Source organism: Vicugna pacos, chromosome 1 (genome assembly GCF_048564905.1).
Source record: "Vicugna pacos chromosome 1, VicPac4, whole genome shotgun sequence".
Taxonomy (NCBI): domain Eukaryota; kingdom Metazoa; phylum Chordata; class Mammalia; order Artiodactyla; family Camelidae; genus Vicugna; species Vicugna pacos.
This window is the reverse complement of record NC_132987.1, coordinates 123072727-123088865: the sequence shown is the minus strand read 5'-3', so window position 1 is coordinate 123088865 and position 16139 is coordinate 123072727. Positions and strand designations below refer to the sequence as shown.

The window sequence follows — 16139 nt, the reverse complement described above, 5'->3', positions numbered from 1 at the left end:
GCTCGTGGGGGGCTGGGGAGGAGCCCCACACTGCTCACAGGCAGAGGGGACCCCAGGAGCCCCATGCCCAGTGCCCCCCATGGCAGTGAATGCTCCAGGAGTGGGGGGCTCCAGGGGGCACGATGAGAGGAGGGGGCTTTGGCCTGTGCAGTCCTGCCCTGTAGGGGGCAGCGAGAGTGAAGGGGACAACGCAGTGTGAGGCCAGGTGGGGTGGGGGGTGTCCCACCGCCAAGGTGCTGGAAGGCCACATACAGGGTGTTCTGGAGCCGTCCGGAGGCAGGGGCACCCAGGGTTCTCCTCGGGGCAGAGGCGGGCCATCACGTAAAGGGTGTCATCACTGGGGGCCTGGGAGGGTGCAGGAGAGCTGGGCCGATGGCCCAGGGCAGGGCCGGGTGGGTTGGGTCCCGTCTCCCCTCCCTCAGCGCACTGCTGGTCTTCCAGGCGACAACCACAACATAGACAGCGTCATCTACAAGTGGAACCCAGGGACCCGCCTTTTCGAGGCCAACCAGACCATCGCCACATCAGGCGCCTATGACTGGGAGTTCTTCACCGTGGGGCCCTACGCCTTCCTGGCCGTGGCCAACGCCTTCAACGGCACGTCCACGCGGCTGCAGTCCCGCCTGTACGTGCGGCTGGCTGGCTCCTTCCAGCTCTTCCAGTCCTTCCTGGTGAGGAAGCTGCGCCCGCCGCAGGCCCTGCACCGGGCCGTTGCTGGGATGGGTGACACGGGACGGGGCCCCACGAGCCAGGACCTGGCCCCACCTCGGACCCTCCACACCCAGGCCCCCTCCCCAGTGTAAGGCCCAGGCTGAGCCCATGGGACCCCCATACACAGCCTGGGGAGCCTTAAAATGAGGCAGGAGGCAGCCCGGTGCTGCCCTCCCTCTGGCACAGTTTCCAGCAGCATCAGATGCTCAGACAGGCCCCCTGGCCCCTGGGTGGCCCCGCAGTCTGACCGCCTTTATGTGGCTGTCAGGCTTTGCCTGGGGCAGCCGGGCAGCTGGCCTCCGACCTGGCCAGGTACGAGAATAGCACTGCCCACCTCCCCTGCAGACCTGCAGTGTCCCTTAGCTGCTTCCAGTTGCCTGGCTGCCTGACGAGGCCTCTGAGTTGAGGCAGTGAGGAGTCTGTGTTGGGGGGATGGCACTGGAGGCCCCGACAAACCGCGCAGGACGGCCCGTCCCAGGCTGGCAGCCGGTGTTTCATCTCCTCTTTGCGCCCCGTGTGGTCTCACATGACAATATGGGGCCCCAACCCTCCTCCCACCCCCCTCGCCCCTCTCCCCTCTCCCTCCAAGCTGCCTGGCTGGTCCCTCCCAGTATCAGACCGCAGACCAAGCCCCCCGGGATGATTCTAAAATCTAGTCCTGGCCGCGTCATAACATCATTCTTGCAGAGGCAAGAGTGCAGCTGCAATCACTCCCTTCCCAGCGGTCACAGTGGCTGGACAACCTCCGTGCCACCCCTGGGTCAGTCCCTGAATGGGGGTCAGACAGACTCTCCTCTGGTGCCACAAGCCCACCGCACGTGGCTCACTTCACACATGGACCCCATGTGCTGCATGTAACTGTTTTCGACAAGTTCCTGGCAGCTTCCTCCAAAAATCCCTTCCTCTCTCCTTTCCTTTTTGGGGGAGAAAACCACCGTCTCTGCACACAGTCACGTCTTCCAGCTTCTTGCTGCCCCCCAGGAACCCCATCGTCTCCTGCCCCCGCAGCTAGAGCCCCGTGAGCGCCACTCCTGTGCGTTCACCGTGTGCTGGAACTCCCGTCGCGTCTGCAGGGTGTCTGGCTGGCGTGCATCCATGGAGACCCTGCTTCTCCCTTCAGCTCCCCTCTACCCCCACCTCCAGCTCCCCAGGCCTCCCAGGCCTACTGCCTTTAGAACTGACCCCGGTTCCCATTCTGGAACTTTCCTGTCATCTTCGGCTGGAGCCAACCTGTCCAGGTCTAGCACCCATGTTCTGCTTGACCCTGTGTCTGTGGGTGACACCTAAAGGACATCCTCTTCCAAGTGCTCCCCAACACTTCCCAGCATCCCATGCAGCTCGGCCGGGTCATGTGACCACGGCTGGCCAATGGGCATTGAGCAGAAAGAGCAGGTGTCAGTCCCAGGCTGGGGGTGAGAGCTGGAAGGGGCGTCTGGCCTCTCGCCCTCCACAGCCGCTCGGGCCACCTGCCCCGACAGTGCAGCCACAGGCTGGGAAGCCGCTGACCTCACCCGCTTGGCCCAGCGAGATCCCACCTCTGTGGTGTGGACACTCGTGATGGCCGCATCCATTACCCTGCCTGATGCACGTGTGCAGGACTTTAGGTGGAAGTCATTCCCCTGGGAACACGTCTCCCAGCTCCTCTGCCCCCCGAGGCACCTTCCCTTTGACCGTCTCTGCCCTTGGCTCCCTCGGCTTCTCCGCAGCGGCTCCTGTGCCCCGTTGCCTTGGTCTCAGCGCCCTTCGATCTGAAGGCGCGAGCTCCCAGGCCTGGGAGACCCTCTGAGCTTTTCTCCATCGTTTCCGGCTCTCTGGCTCCTCCTCGCTCTCCCTAGAACTCCGGCTGCCGGCTTTCGGGTCTCCTGGGCTGAGTCTGTCTTTTTGTTTCATTCTGCAACCCAGAATCCCTCACCTTTATCCCCCAGCCATGCTGATGAGTGTCTTCCTGTAACGCCAGGAATAGCGTTTCTAATATCCGAGGACCCTTCCCTGTGGACGGCATTCTGTACTTACTCTATCAATGCAATATCTTCTGGAGATAATTGTAATGTTTTAACGTTCTTTTCCGTTTCCAGAACTAGCTCAGTGTTGTCCAGTGGGAGCGTATGTGTATAATTTAGCCTGACTCTCATGTCTCAGGTCTTTTGTCAAACACCTGGAGACCCTTACTTTTCTGTTTCCATTTAACGTGAGGCTGCCGGTGGGTGGCGGTCACGGGCGGCCGTGCTCAGGGAGCTGGGGCATCTGGTGGAGGCCCCGATGCGGTTCCGTGATAAAGGCCTTTGTGAACTGGCCTTTTGTTCAAATGCAGGAGAGGTGGGATCACACTGTTGGTAGCTCTCCGATGATGATCTCCTGAATGCACTTCCCGCCGGCGGCAGGAGCCCTCTTCCCTTCAAATGCTCGGTGGGACAGCCCTGCCAGGGCCCTGTGCGGGTGACCAGAAGGCCGCGCGCCACGCCTGTGAGCCGGGCTGTGGGACTGTGCTCTCAGGACAGCACAGGGCCCTGCTCTGATCCCTGGAAACCATCGCCCCAAATCTCTCAGAATAGCCTCAGCTCCCGCCAGTGTCCCTTGTGCAGTACGTTCCAACCCCCCACCTGGTTCTGGCCAGTCTCTTCGAATGCTCTCCGGGGGGCTGGGCTCCAGAGGGATGAGCACCTGCCGCTCTGCCTTGTCAGACTCCACCTGGGAGCTCACTCCAGTCTGCGCCCAGCCCCGCCTCAGGCCCTAGACAGGCGACATCCTCAGAAGGGAGCCGGGCTTGAGGGGCAGAACGGGGCCAGCTGAGCTGAGGCAGGGGCTGTCTGGGCTCCGTGACCCAAAGGAGAACCAGCCAAGGGGGTGACATCGGCCAGAAGAACCATCCAGGAGACGGGCGGGCCAGGAGCAGGACCACAGTGGTCCTGAGAGAGTGTGTCTCCGGCCCGCAGGCAGGGCTGCCCCAGGAGCCTGACTCTGAGGGTGTGAGGGGGCGCGAAGCCCACGGAGTCCGGGGAGGCTGGGCCTGGAAGCTGCCTTCTGTTACGAGTCACGTCTCTTCACACCCCTGAGGCCTCAGAACCCAGAAGATCCCACCTTTATGTTGTGCCGGCAGTTTTCGCACTGTGCTCAAACCCTTTTCGGCCCTTAATGTATTTGTGCTTGGTCTGGGGTTTTGCAACCCCTTTCGTGGCCGTGAGCTTTGAAGCAGGTCCGCGTGTGTGAGTGCGGGGCGCGGACAGCACGGGGGACCCGCTCTGGAGGGGCGGCCGGGTGCGGGCCGCGGGGCGCGGGCCGGTGTCTGCAGAGCTGTGCGTGCAGACAGCGCTGGGAGGGGCGCTAGGCAGGGCCCCAGGGCTGCAGGGGTTCAGCCCATAGGAAGGCCGGGCTGTGACCATGCTCGGTCTGCAGCCCAGGCGTGGTGGGAGGCTGGCTGCCCACCCTGGGCGCATTCCTCCACCCCCCCCAAATCTCCTCACCCCTCCCACCAGGAATTCTAGAAACTTCCTCCTGGTGGCAGAGACCAAGGCTCCAGCCACTTGGCCTCACCGTCTTGGACAAAAGGAGGTCCAAGGTGGGCATGTCCAAGAAGGAAGGGGCTCTGTCCCCAGGAAACCCAGCCTCCAGCTGCCGGGATTTCGGCTCGCTGAGCTGTCTGGCTGTGGGCCCTGTGGGCAGACTCAGCATGGGGGTGCTGAGGGACGAGAGAGGGAGCAGGGGACCAAGACCGGAGGCTTGTTGCCTGGAGGAGGGGCTGATGGAGGTGCCACTGGCAGAAGTGAGAAGCAAGAGCAGCGGGAGGCTCAGGGTGGGAGGGCCGGCTGAGGGCCATGGGGCCCCATTGGAGAGGGTCAGTGAACCCCCTGGAAGCCGGGCAGGTGAAGGGGATGGGCAGAGGTGCTGCCCAAAGGACAGACAGGCCGGTGTGTGGGGACAGAGGGTGAAGCTGGGGGCTTGTGGGGAACATGGTCTCATCCAAGAATGTAAACACCCAGAAACAGACGGAAAAAAAGGTGAGAAAGTGGGTTGAGAGGCACAGCTGGAAGGCAGGTGGCATGAGTGCCCTCAGGAGTCAGTGCAGCCTGGGCGACCTGGGAGGGGCCGGGCTCAGGTGCTCACAGTGGGAAGGGCACGTCCTCTGTGCCTCCGCCTAGCTCTGGGAGGCAGGAGGGGCAGTGGACCAGGCAGCTCAGGGAGGAGCAGGGTTTGGAGGGGCTGCAGGGCCGGGGGAGCTCGGAGGGGGCCCAGAAGTTGGCCAGGGTGTGTGCTGCCCACTGCGGCCTCCAGGGATGGGACTCTTGCCCACCTAAGCCAACTGCCCACCGTGAGGATGGCAGTGCCCTCCCAGGGCCCCAGCATTCCGCCCCGCCTCCCCTCCCCAGGCACTCCCAGACCTTGGTTCTTGGCTCCATCAAAGCCGGAACCCAAGGGCCTCCTGCCCAGCACCTGACCCGCAGGTTCCTGGGAGCCCTCCCGCCCTTGAGGGAGGCTGTCGGGCTCCAGATGTTCCTGGCTGCCAAGTCCCAGAAGCACCATCATCCCTGAGGTGCTCCGGGGCGGCCGGGCACGGTGCCAGGGGAGGGCTCCAGGGGAATTCCGCTCAGGAGGAGGGCAGGGAGGGCCCCTCCGGCCCAGCAGGTGCCTGGCTGCCTGTCTCCACTCTGGCGCCAGGCGGGGTTTAACGGGGCTGTTTGATGTGGGAATTCTCTCCCTGAGGATCCCTAACGCACTTAGAATCCAGGAGAGGCCTGACAGCAGGGCCCAGGCCCGCACACCCCCAGTGCAGGCTGGTGCAGCCCTGGATGGGGGCTCCCCACCTAGTTGCTTCTGAGCTGGGGCGCAGCCGCTTACTGAGGGCACAGGTCCCAGCCCCACTCTGGGAGAGGCTGCTGGCAGCCAGGCGTGGGGAGGAGTGGTCACTGCCAGGGAAGTGAATGTCAGTGACTGTGACCCCGCGGGGCCCCATGCAGGTCTCTGCCAGCCTCTGGCCAGATGAAACACAGGACATTCAGTTCAATTTGAATTCCAGATAAACCATGAATAACTTTTTAGTAAAAACATGTCCCAAGTATTGCATGGGATGCACATAGACCAAAAAACTACTGTTTATCTGACATTCAAGTTGAATGAGGTGCCCCCACCAGCTGGGCACGCAGAGCGGAGGCCAGGAGAGGGCCACACCCATCTGGATGCTTCTCCCCGCCTCACTGCCTCTGGCCACTTCCTGTCCTTCCTTGCCTCAGGGCGCCCTTCTCCCCCAGTTCCAAAACCCAGGCAGCCCCTTCTCAGACCCCCATCTGCACGCCCCTCCACACTGGGGCTCAAGGCAAGTGAGCTGTCCGAGAGTGGGGTAACTGGGAGCTGGAAGGAGGCCCTGGTGATCTCAGGGAGATCCCCTCCTCAGACCACCCTGGCCCCTTGTCCTGTGTGGGTGTGCATGCGTGTACTCAGGAGTGCGTCTGTACACATGCAGGCTGCGTGCACATATACACAGGTGTATGTGTGCAGACACGCGTGTGCATAAACCGTGTGTGCCTGCAGGTGTGTTTGTACACACGTGTGCTTGCAGGTGTGTACACATGTATACACGCAGGACTGTGTATATGCAGCTGTGTGTACAGGTGTGCGGGCATGCAGTTGTGTGTATATGGGTGGCTCACATGCATGTGCGTGCAGGCGTGTGCACCTCCCTCTGACGTGGTTTCGTCAGCACGGGGTGGGCGGTGCCCATGATCTGACGCCTGCTGCCCCGGGTGGTTTCTGCAACTTGGGGGAGCTGGCCTGTGTGTCACTACCCACACTCGTGCTGTCTCTGTGATGCAGCCACAGAGCAGGTGGTGCTGAGGCCCCCTGGCCCCGAGCGTCTCCAGCCGCTGGGAAGTTGTGGGGTGGCCCGGGGACAGACGTAGTGCCACCTCACGGAGCCACGGTGGCCTCAGCCCAGCTCCTGGCCCGGCGAGGGGTCAGCGATGCCAGGTGTCCTGGTCCCTTGTCCTTGTCCTAGTGGGTTACTCTTTCAGCTTGAACTCTTACTCCTGCCCCCCAGGAAGGGTTCAGGCCAGTTCTAGAGCAGCTCTCAGCCAATGCGCAGGCAGTGGCGCCCTCTGCTGGGCTTGGAGAAAACACCAAGGGGGGCCACGGGGCACCGGGACCCTCAGGGAAGAGGACAGCACACAGCTGTGTGGGCGGCAGGTCCTCAGTCTACAACCGGAGAAGTGACGTCCTGGTTGGTGACTCACGTGTGGAGGAGGGGCAGCCACAGACCCGCCCTCCCCGGTCTGGGTAAAGGGAAGCAGAGCCGCTTCCCACGTGGCCTGGGGATGAGAGTGTCCCTCCAGCACCAGCCGCGCGGGCATCAGGCAAAGCCAGGGAGAGATGTGTTCGCAGATCCGAGTGGCTTCTGCGTCGTGACCATGTCCGCCCCCACCAGGACCACCTGCCTCTGGGGACACACAGTGTCCTCAGGAAGCAGCCTGGTCCCAAGCCAGCCCACTCGCAGCTTTGGACATCTCTGTGTCCCCGGGTTCAACTCCTTGTCTGTACAACCAGTTGGAGCCCAGCGCCAAACCCACTCTGACAACCACTGCTCTGCAAACACAGACAGCCATCTCTGTGCCTGTGGGCACGGGGTGGCCCGGTGGAGGGCAGCCTCTCCAGGGTGCCCCAAATGCCGACCGAAAGCACCTAAGCTGTGTTTTTCCTTGCTGCAGAGGTGCTGTGGGACACCGATCTCTGGGTCTGGTTACCCCGTTCCAGCTTCCCAGCAGCCGCAAAGTCCGACGTTACCACCAGGACGAAGGCACCAATCCTCCACCTGCCGCTCCATCCTTGCCCTCACGCAGTCCCCTTAGGCTGGGAGGTGCGGCCCCGCGTCCACTGGGGGAGGGAAGAGAGGGCCTGTCCACCCCTCTGACCACGCACACTGAGCATCCTCCTGGCCGCCAGCTTGGCCGCCCCCAAGGATGTAACACTACCGGGAAACAGGCTCGTGTTCCACTGGGCAAAGAGCTGACGTCTTCTAGAGCTCTTTTGTAGGCACATGCGATGAAATGGTCAGATGTTAAGTTCGATTATTCCACCAAGTGTAGACGCCCTCCAACCACCTCAGTCAAAGCATAGAGCATTTTCCTCACTCCCGAAACGTGCCGCCTTGCAGTCAACAGCCCCTCGTTCCCGCCCCCACGGGCACCCACCGGCGACTTCCGTGACTAGCCGTTTCTCCTGCTGGATCCTTTCTGAGTCCGACCACGGGCGCCGCTGGCCGTGCACACGGGTTTGGCTGAGGCATGCTTGTTGCGTGAATATGTTCATTTCCATTTGTCCACCTGTCCTGCTGATGGGCACCTGAGCTGTGCCCAGCTTTTCACTATTATGAGTCAATCTACTAAGGGCATCTTATAACAAGGCTTTCTGGGGGCAAGTGTTTTTATTTCTCTTGAGTGAGAACCTGGGAGCGGAATTCTGGGTCAATAGGTAGGCGGATGTTTAACTTTTAAGGAAGTTGCCGGGCAGTTTTCCAAAGCAGCCGTACTGTTTCATGCACTCCCGTGAACAGTGTGTGAGTTCCAATCACCCCACATTCTTACCAACGTCGGTTTTGTCTGTGTTTTTAGTTTTACTCATTGGGTGTGAGTGGCATCGCCGCGTGGTTTTTAAGTCGCAATCCCCTGGTGACGAGTGATAGTGCCTTTCCGGGCACCTGCTAGAGTCCCATCTGCAAAACGCCTGTTCAGGTCTCTTGCCCATATTTTAATCGCGTTGCCTTTTCATTATTGACGTTCAGGAGCTCCTTGTTTATTCTGGATGCAAGCCCTTTGTCACGTATACAGTCTTCTGTCTCCTCTTTGCAGCGTTAATTCAGTGTGTTGCTCCAGTAATCACAACATACGTGTTCAACTTGCTACAATCTATTTTGAATTAATATTATACTTTACACATAATGTAATAACCATATATAATCACACATAAATGTACTCAGCATGATTTCATTTATCCCTACCCGGCTACCAGGGTCCTGTGTGCGCATATACGCTCACAGTTGCGCTCAGGTTACAAGCTGCACAATTTGTTGTTATTTTTGCTGCAAAGCCTTTACACCCACGTGCCCGCCATTCCCAGCGCCCTCTGTGTCCTTCCTGCAGACTTGTAACCCCCGTCAGCCTCCAGCCTTCCCAGCACCCCTCAGTACTGCTTAGAAAGCAGGTCTGCTGGCAACCCCTCCTACCACTTTTGTCTGAAAATGACATTATTTTACCGCGAGGGGTATTTTCACTGTAGAATTCTGGGTTCACGTTTTTCTTTCGTTTACTTTAGAGACATTTTTCTGTGGACGTGGCACTTCTGTTGTTCCCAGGGAGGGCGGGTGCCACCGGTAACGTCGTTTCCTTGTAATGGATGTGTCTTTTCCTCTGGCAGCTTCTGAGAGTCTCTTTCCCTTCCATTCCCAGCTGTTTGAGTGTGATGTGTCCGGGTGTGGGGTTTTTGTGTTTATTCTGCTTGGGGTCTCTGATTTCCTTTAGTCTGTGGTTTGGTGGTTTTAATTAAATTTGGAAGATTAGCCATCATTTATTTTTCCTTTCTTTTCTCTCCTTTCTCTCTTCCTACTTGCCTCCCTTCCTTCCTTCCCTCCCTTTCTCCCTACTGTCACCCAATTACATGCATGCTGGACCGCGCTGTATGACCCCACTGATTGGTGAGGCTCTGTTCACTTTTACTGTAAACTTTTTTTCCCCTTTCTGTGCTTTAATTCAAATAATTTCTGTTGGTCTGTCTTCTAGTGCACTGATTCTTTCTTTTGGATTGCCCAAGTAGCTCTTGATCCCATCGATAGTCCAGCCCTGCTGCCCCCCTCACACCTCACTCCCCAGGTGCTAAGTGATTTTGGAGGAACAGCATGCACAGGAACCCAGCGATGGGGCTGTCCGTAGAACCAAGGAGAACCTCAGGCCAGGGACGGCATGTAGTAAGAAACACCAGAGGCACCTAGGCGTGGCTTCGGAGTTCGGAGCCAGGCGGGGGGGAGCAGGGAGGGCTCCCTGGAAGAGGTGTTCAGCAGCTGGACCTCGCAGGGCCGGCAGCACCGGGGCGTGGGTAGTAGGGGGTGCAGGTGGTAAGCAGCCGTCCAGCAGACGATCTCCTCGGGTCCGGGCAGGCGTGGGCGACACGGACGATGAGGCTGGGAGAGAAAAGCCAGCGCAGAGGGGCACCTGCCGGGTGCCTGGCGCGAGGCTGAGGCTGGGGCCTCGTGGCTGGCGCTCCTGAGGGTCTCTCCGTTCACGCGCGCTCCCTGCCCCCCTTCGCTTGGTCCCAGACGTTTGGCGCCGCAGACTGGGAGGTTTTCCACATCGGAGAGAGGCTCTTTCTCGCTGTCGCGAACAGTCACAGCTACGACGTGGAAACGCAAGTGCAAAACGGCTCGTACGTCATCAACTCGGTCATCTACGAGCTGAATGTCACCGCGCAGACGTTCGTCCGGTTCCAGGAGATCCTCACCTGCAGGTACTGGTGGCGCTGCAGGTTACAGGGAAGGGGCGTGGTGGGGCGGGGCGCGGCCGGGTGGGCGGGGCCGGGCCGGGCCGGGGCGTGGCTTCAGACAGACAGGATGACTGGAGCCAGGGGGCTGCGATGCCACCCACAGCCCCTGCACCCCCGAGGCCACGCGCGCCTGACCCCTCTCAGAGGTGTGCCGCCGCCTCACTCCACACCACAAACCTTCTGGGCCCCATGGAGTGATTGTGGCTCCTCTTTGTAATCTTGACTCTAACTGCTTTTAAACGCTGTGGCTTGTGTTTTTTTTAACAACTCAGTGGAGGTTTTTAAAATGAAATTCACGGATCTGTGCAACCATCACCACAGTGGCTTTAGACCATTTTCATCACCTCGAAAAGAAACCCCTACCCTTTCACTACCACTGCCTCTCCCCCCACCTCCCTCAGCCCCTGGCAACCACCGGTCCGCTCTCTGTCCCTCTGGGCTTCCCTGCTGTGGACACCTCGTGTGACTGGAGGACATGGGACGTGGCCTCTCACGTCTGGCTTCATTCTCTCAGCACGTGTTCGAGGTTTGTCCACATTGCGGCGTGTCAGGACTTTAGTCCTTTTAACCACTGAGTAATATTCCACCACGTTTATTTACCACTGTTTGTTTATCCTCCATCAGTTGATGGACACTTGTCTGCTTCCACCTTTTGACAAATGGTGTGGTTCTGAAGAAAAAAAATATACTTCAAATTACTGTCAACGGACTTACTTTCATGCTGCTTTGGAGGCAGAACAGAAAGTTATGCAGGATGCTTGCCTTCTGCGTGGTTAAGCCAAAGCGGCTTCTGATATGGGCCGTGTGCAAACAGTGTAAGTCAAAGCTTTGCTGTTTGCTTCTTTTCTGTAGGCCTTGGTTTTAGAACTCAGTTACAGTTGGAGGAGTAATGCACGTGGGACCACACAGCTGCCCTGTGCCCACAGCCACACTATATGAAGTTTTTTTCAATGACCAAGTCATAACTGGCCATGGTTAGAAGGGGCATGAGGCAGGATCTTGGCCAATGGAAGAAGGAAGCAATGAGGAGGGAGCCCCCATTGGCCTCGGCCTCCCCATGTGCCCCCAGGTCCCTCTGTGGGCCCTCTCATTCTCAGGGTCCTGTTGGAGCACCCTGCTGTAGGTCAGCACCATCACTTCCCCACAGAGAAGGAACCCGGGTTGAGTATCAACCAAGAGAGAGTGGCCCTCTGCTACTTTAACAGGTCATAGCACTGAGCCACCAGACATAAATGCACTGGCCTGACCTTTGGCTTCCAACTAACTCCTGCTTGTTGCAAGGCTGTGCCTCAGCTTCTCCATCTGTAAAGTGGGCACAGGGCCTGCAGTAATCAGAGAGGTGATTGGAGACCATGGCTGATGCCCAGTTTGGCCTCCTGGGTGGGATGGGGCTCTGGGATGTCCTTCCAGGAGCCGCCTGTTGGATCTGAACCCTTAGCAAGTTCAGGATGCCCTTCCTGAAGACAGATGCAGTGAGTCTGTTGGCAGTAAGAACCACAGCTTCAAAATGTAAGGGGACATCTCTGTGTCAGCAGACCCTGCTGGCACCTGAACAGGCGTCGGGGGAGTGAGAGCAAGCGGGTGACTTCTCTGCCAGTGTCCTCAAGTTCCCGTCTCCAGGGGTGCTGCAGGCCTTCAGGGAGTGACCAGGAGCTTGGGTTTGTTCCTGTGACTATTTCAACCTCTTCAGAGTGTGTGACCTTTGCACCTGTGTTCACAGCATCACTGTTCACCCTGGAACCCAAGTGTCCATCGACAGATGAATGGGTGAACATGGTGGTCCATCCTTACCATGGACTCTTTATGGCTCAGCCTCAGGATGGAAGGAAACCCTGACACCTGCTACAACATGCTGAACCTTGAGGACGTTATGCTCAGGGACATAAGGCAGCCACAAGAGGACAGACACAGCAGGATTCCATCTGTGTGAGGCCCCAGGAGGAGTCAGGCTTGTAGAGACAGAAAGCAGGACCGTGGCTGCCAGGGGTGGAGGGACGGGGACTGAGTGTTTCACAGGGACAGAGTCTCAGTCTGGAAGGTGGAAACACTGGAGGTGGATGGTGGTGATGGCTGCACAGCAACGTGAAGGTACTTAATGCCACTGGGCTGAGCACCTAAAAACGGGTGAAGTGGAAAGTTCTATGTTATGCAAATTTTAGTACAATTAAACTGATTTTTAATTTTAAAAATGAACGACAAATGTGCATTCCCCTGGAATAGACCAACTCACTGTGCAGCTGAGAAAATCGCTCCCCGCTCTGTGGACCTTGGAGGTGGGACCCCATCCTGAGTCCGGAGACTGGGGGAGGAAACGGCTGGACGCCGTGCCCCTAGTTCTCCGGCAGCAACTCCGGGCGCCGCGTCCTCATGTTTGCTCACTTCCTCTGGCAGCGCTCTGGACTGGGAGTTCTTCTCGGTGGGAGAAGATTATTTCCTGGTGGTTGCAAACTCCTTCGACGGAAATACCTTCTCGGTAAACAGTATTATTTACAGGTAAAGACCGTGCCCCTCCCCGCTCCCTCGGCTCACCGGCGGTGTGCTCACCTTCCCTGCGGTGGCCACAGGCTCGGAGCGAGTCACGGGCCACTGGGCCCTGGGGGTCACCTGGCAGCGGGTGCACCTGGGTGCGGGCTGAGTCCAGGTCCCACCCTGGGCCAGCCAGTGACCCGCTTTTCACACTGATGCGCGTGGCCTCGGATGCTGGCTGGAGATGCAGTGTGCGGACACTAGTTTGAGAGTTATTCCTATTTTATTCTATCAAGTGTCTCCACCTGTGGCAGATCCCTATTTTTCACGTGTCTTTCAGTAAGGCTGTGCACGTCCCCACAGAGGCGCCGTGGCATTCTCCTTACACTCACGCTGGGAATTTGCTGAGCTCTGTACACTTCCATCTCCATCTGCTTGTCGGGACAATGAACTTTTTGCGTCTAGCCACTGAACTACAGTATCAGTCCTAATAGTTTTCTGAAGAAGAGTCTTGTGGGAGCGCCGGGAGTGCGGCCACATCTGGGAACGAAGGCAGCTTTGCTCTGTAGTGCGAGGGTTTTTACTGTTCACCTAGTTTTCTCAATAAGCTAGAAATTCCAGGACCGTCTTGAGTCTTGGTGCCAGTGGCCGGTGGTTCTGTCTTGCTGGCTTGATGGGAACCGGCTGGAAGCCACAGTTTGGCGGGATGTGAGCAGTCGTGCGGCGACCCTTCGGCGCTCCTTAGTGCCTGGCGTGGTTCTTCCTGGTGAATCTGTTGATGTAACGACTTGGGACGAGCGCCCTTCACTGATGATGTACAACTATTTCCATGCCCCTGGCAACCAACCGTTAGGACTGACTTCAGATTTTTGCATCTGTAATAGGAGATGAAACGGCTCTGCGGTGTCTTCTGGAGGCCTGATATGGGCCCTAACTTAACAGACGCACCTGTGGACGGGAGTGGGTTGAGCAGCAGGACGTGTCTGCTTCCGTTCCGTGATGTTAAGTTCATGTACAAGGCTGCCTCAGCCTGATCCCTTCTCAGCGGTGCCTGAGCAGTTTGTCTAATATCCTCCGTGGTTATCAGTTTAAGCAGGTTTCCCACCTCTTCTTGAGACGCGTTTGGTCATCTGTGTTTTATTAGAAAAATCATCAATTTTCTTTAGTCTTTCTAAAGTGTTGCTGTTTTCAACAAGACGAAGTAATTTAAAACATTTTAAGTAATCTTAAGTGATTTAAAAATTTTAAGGAATTTAAAAATTCATGTGGAAAAATACATTTTCAAGGATGGCAAGGCAATATTGAAAAGGAGACTAGTGAAGAAGTTCTGGGCAGCACACGAATGAAGCAGTGCGATTTTTGCTAAAAAATAAACAAATGTATAGAAAGACTAGAACACAGTCCAGAAGAGAGCAGCCTTTCACAGCCACTTAGTGTAGTAATGATACATTTCAATTCAGTGAGAAAAGGACACATTACTTAATAAAATAATTTCCTGCAGTTTTCTGTTCATATGGAAGAAAACAGAGCTATATCCCTGCTTCATATTATACACTAAATAAATTTTGTAAGGTGCAGACATCTAAATGCAGAACCTTCAACAGCAGAAATAGTAGAAGAAAAGCTGAAATGACGCTGTAAAACCTGCAAGCTCTACAGAGAAGACGGGAGGGTTTGCACAGGCTGGAAAGAGGTGGCCACGTCGACTGCCTCCACTGAAAGCTCTTCTATGCAAAGGGCATCCTATTCAAAGTGAAAAGACAGGCTGTCCACTGTCCACCACACATTCGGCCGAACAGGAGCTCCACAAAGTAATAAAAGATTTTGGGGGTGGGGGAAAATGGGCAAAAGGCACGAACAGGGGTCTTTGGAAGAAAAAACGGAAAGTGTGAGTAACCGCGGTAGAAGTTGTTCTTCTCAAAGCACGAGGCTGACACGTTTCCCCGTCTGTCTGGACGCTGTTTAAAGACCCGCAGTGCTGGGGGTGGGAGCGCAGGGGCTGCTCCTTTCCCACCAGGACAGGAATCGTGTCAACCTTTCCAGAAAGTCACCTGGAAAAACACTAAAGTAAAACTGCTGCTGCTTTTGATCCAGGCGGCCTGCTCTGGGGCTTCCACCCGATGGACACAGAACTACTGTCAGTAAACCCCCTTTGAAGGGCAGAACTGGGCGTGGCACTCTCATGTGGGGGCGTGGGCCACAAAGCCGTATGCCGGGTGCCACATGCGAGCGGTGCCCGTGTGTGTCTGAGGGCACCAGCCTCACTGTCTGTGCCCACCCCAGGAGTGAGGAGGGGGCTGGGGCTCAGCCCTGCTGTTAACCCCCCCGAGCTGCCAGGACCCCTCGGCAGCCTCCATTCACTGGGGGCACCCAGAGGGCACTCTGGGCTGGGGCAGGACCCTGGGTGGGTACGCAGCTGCGGGGTCTCGGACGGGGAAGTTCCCCCTTCCGGGGCTCATTTTGCTCTTTGCAGGCTGTGACGGCCCCTCCCGGCCCAGCTCCCCGGGACTGTAACCTGGGGAGATCGCGAGGCCCGGGAAGCGTGGCCAGTGGGAAGTGCAGGCGAGGGCCTGGCGAGGATTACGGAACCGCAGGGTACAAGCTGGCGGGGTGGGAGACCCAGGGAGGCGGAGCAGTCCCGGAGCCTGGGCACCCTCTCCCCTCCTGGCGCCAGCGTCCCTGCCTCCGAGGCTGATGGCGGCTCTCCCCGCAGGTGGCAGGGGTACGAAGGCTTCGTGGCCGTGCACAGCCTCCCGACCTTCGGCTGCAGGGACTGGGAAGCCTTCCGCACAGCTGCCGGCGCCTATCTAGTCTACTCCAGCGCCAAGGAGCCCCTGTCCAGGGTGCTGAAGCTGAGGACAGGGTGACGGGCCCGGGGCCCCAGGGCCGGGACCACCTGGCTGCACCCCAGAATCCCACCCGAGAAGCCCTGGAACCTCTGGGGGTGGGGGTGGGGGGGACGAGCCTGGGAGAAGCCACGGCTTCCAGAGTTGCCAGCTCGCCGTTCCCAGTCTTGTCCAGCCAGGGGCATCGTCCCCTCTGCCCTGGTAACTGATGGCCCAATTCGGGCGGCTCCGTGGGTGTCCAGGCAGAAGACCGGAGCTGCCCTACAGGTCTGGTGTCCTGCAGGGACTTTACTTTAAGGAAAAAGTTCCTACAAAATTTTACCTCAAAAACAGCAGCCCTGTCACCTTGCCAGAGCAACCGCCACACGGCTGGACGGGGCCTGGCCAGGGAGCCCAGCAGGGCCTGCTCGGTGCTGTCCGACACACTCATACCAGCTATTTATTGTGTCCTGTCTACACTGAAATATATTTATGATGCTTTTCACAAAAGCGCTGCTGCTTCTGCGTGTGTCTGGCGGGGACTCGACCCTTGGCGAGCGCATCCCGGGCCAAGGACTCACTCTGCCACTGCAGCCCAATGTGCCCCCGGGTCCCTCATCA

At 58.0% G+C, this 16139-nt stretch overlaps 1 protein-coding gene across 2 annotated transcripts in view; it reads left to right on the top strand.

Annotated features, from left to right (window-relative positions):
- Positions 1-15701, top strand: part of TSPEAR (thrombospondin type laminin G domain and EAR repeats) — a 124242-nt gene extending 108541 nt beyond the window's left edge. The window contains exons 9-12 of one of the 2 annotated variants that reach the window (XM_006204946.4): positions 442-671; positions 10004-10191; positions 12619-12720; positions 15407-15701. In XM_006204946.4, coding sequence (XP_006205008.2) covers positions 442-671; positions 10004-10191; positions 12619-12720; positions 15407-15560 — 674 coding nt within the window. In that variant the 3' untranslated portion in view covers positions 15561-15701. Of the gene's footprint in view, positions 1-441; positions 672-1661; positions 2978-10003; positions 10192-12618; positions 12721-15406 lie in introns of those variants that run through there. The other variant, XM_072970175.1, reaches the window with a different exon arrangement.
- The last annotated feature ends 438 nt before the right edge of the window (positions 15702-16139 follow it).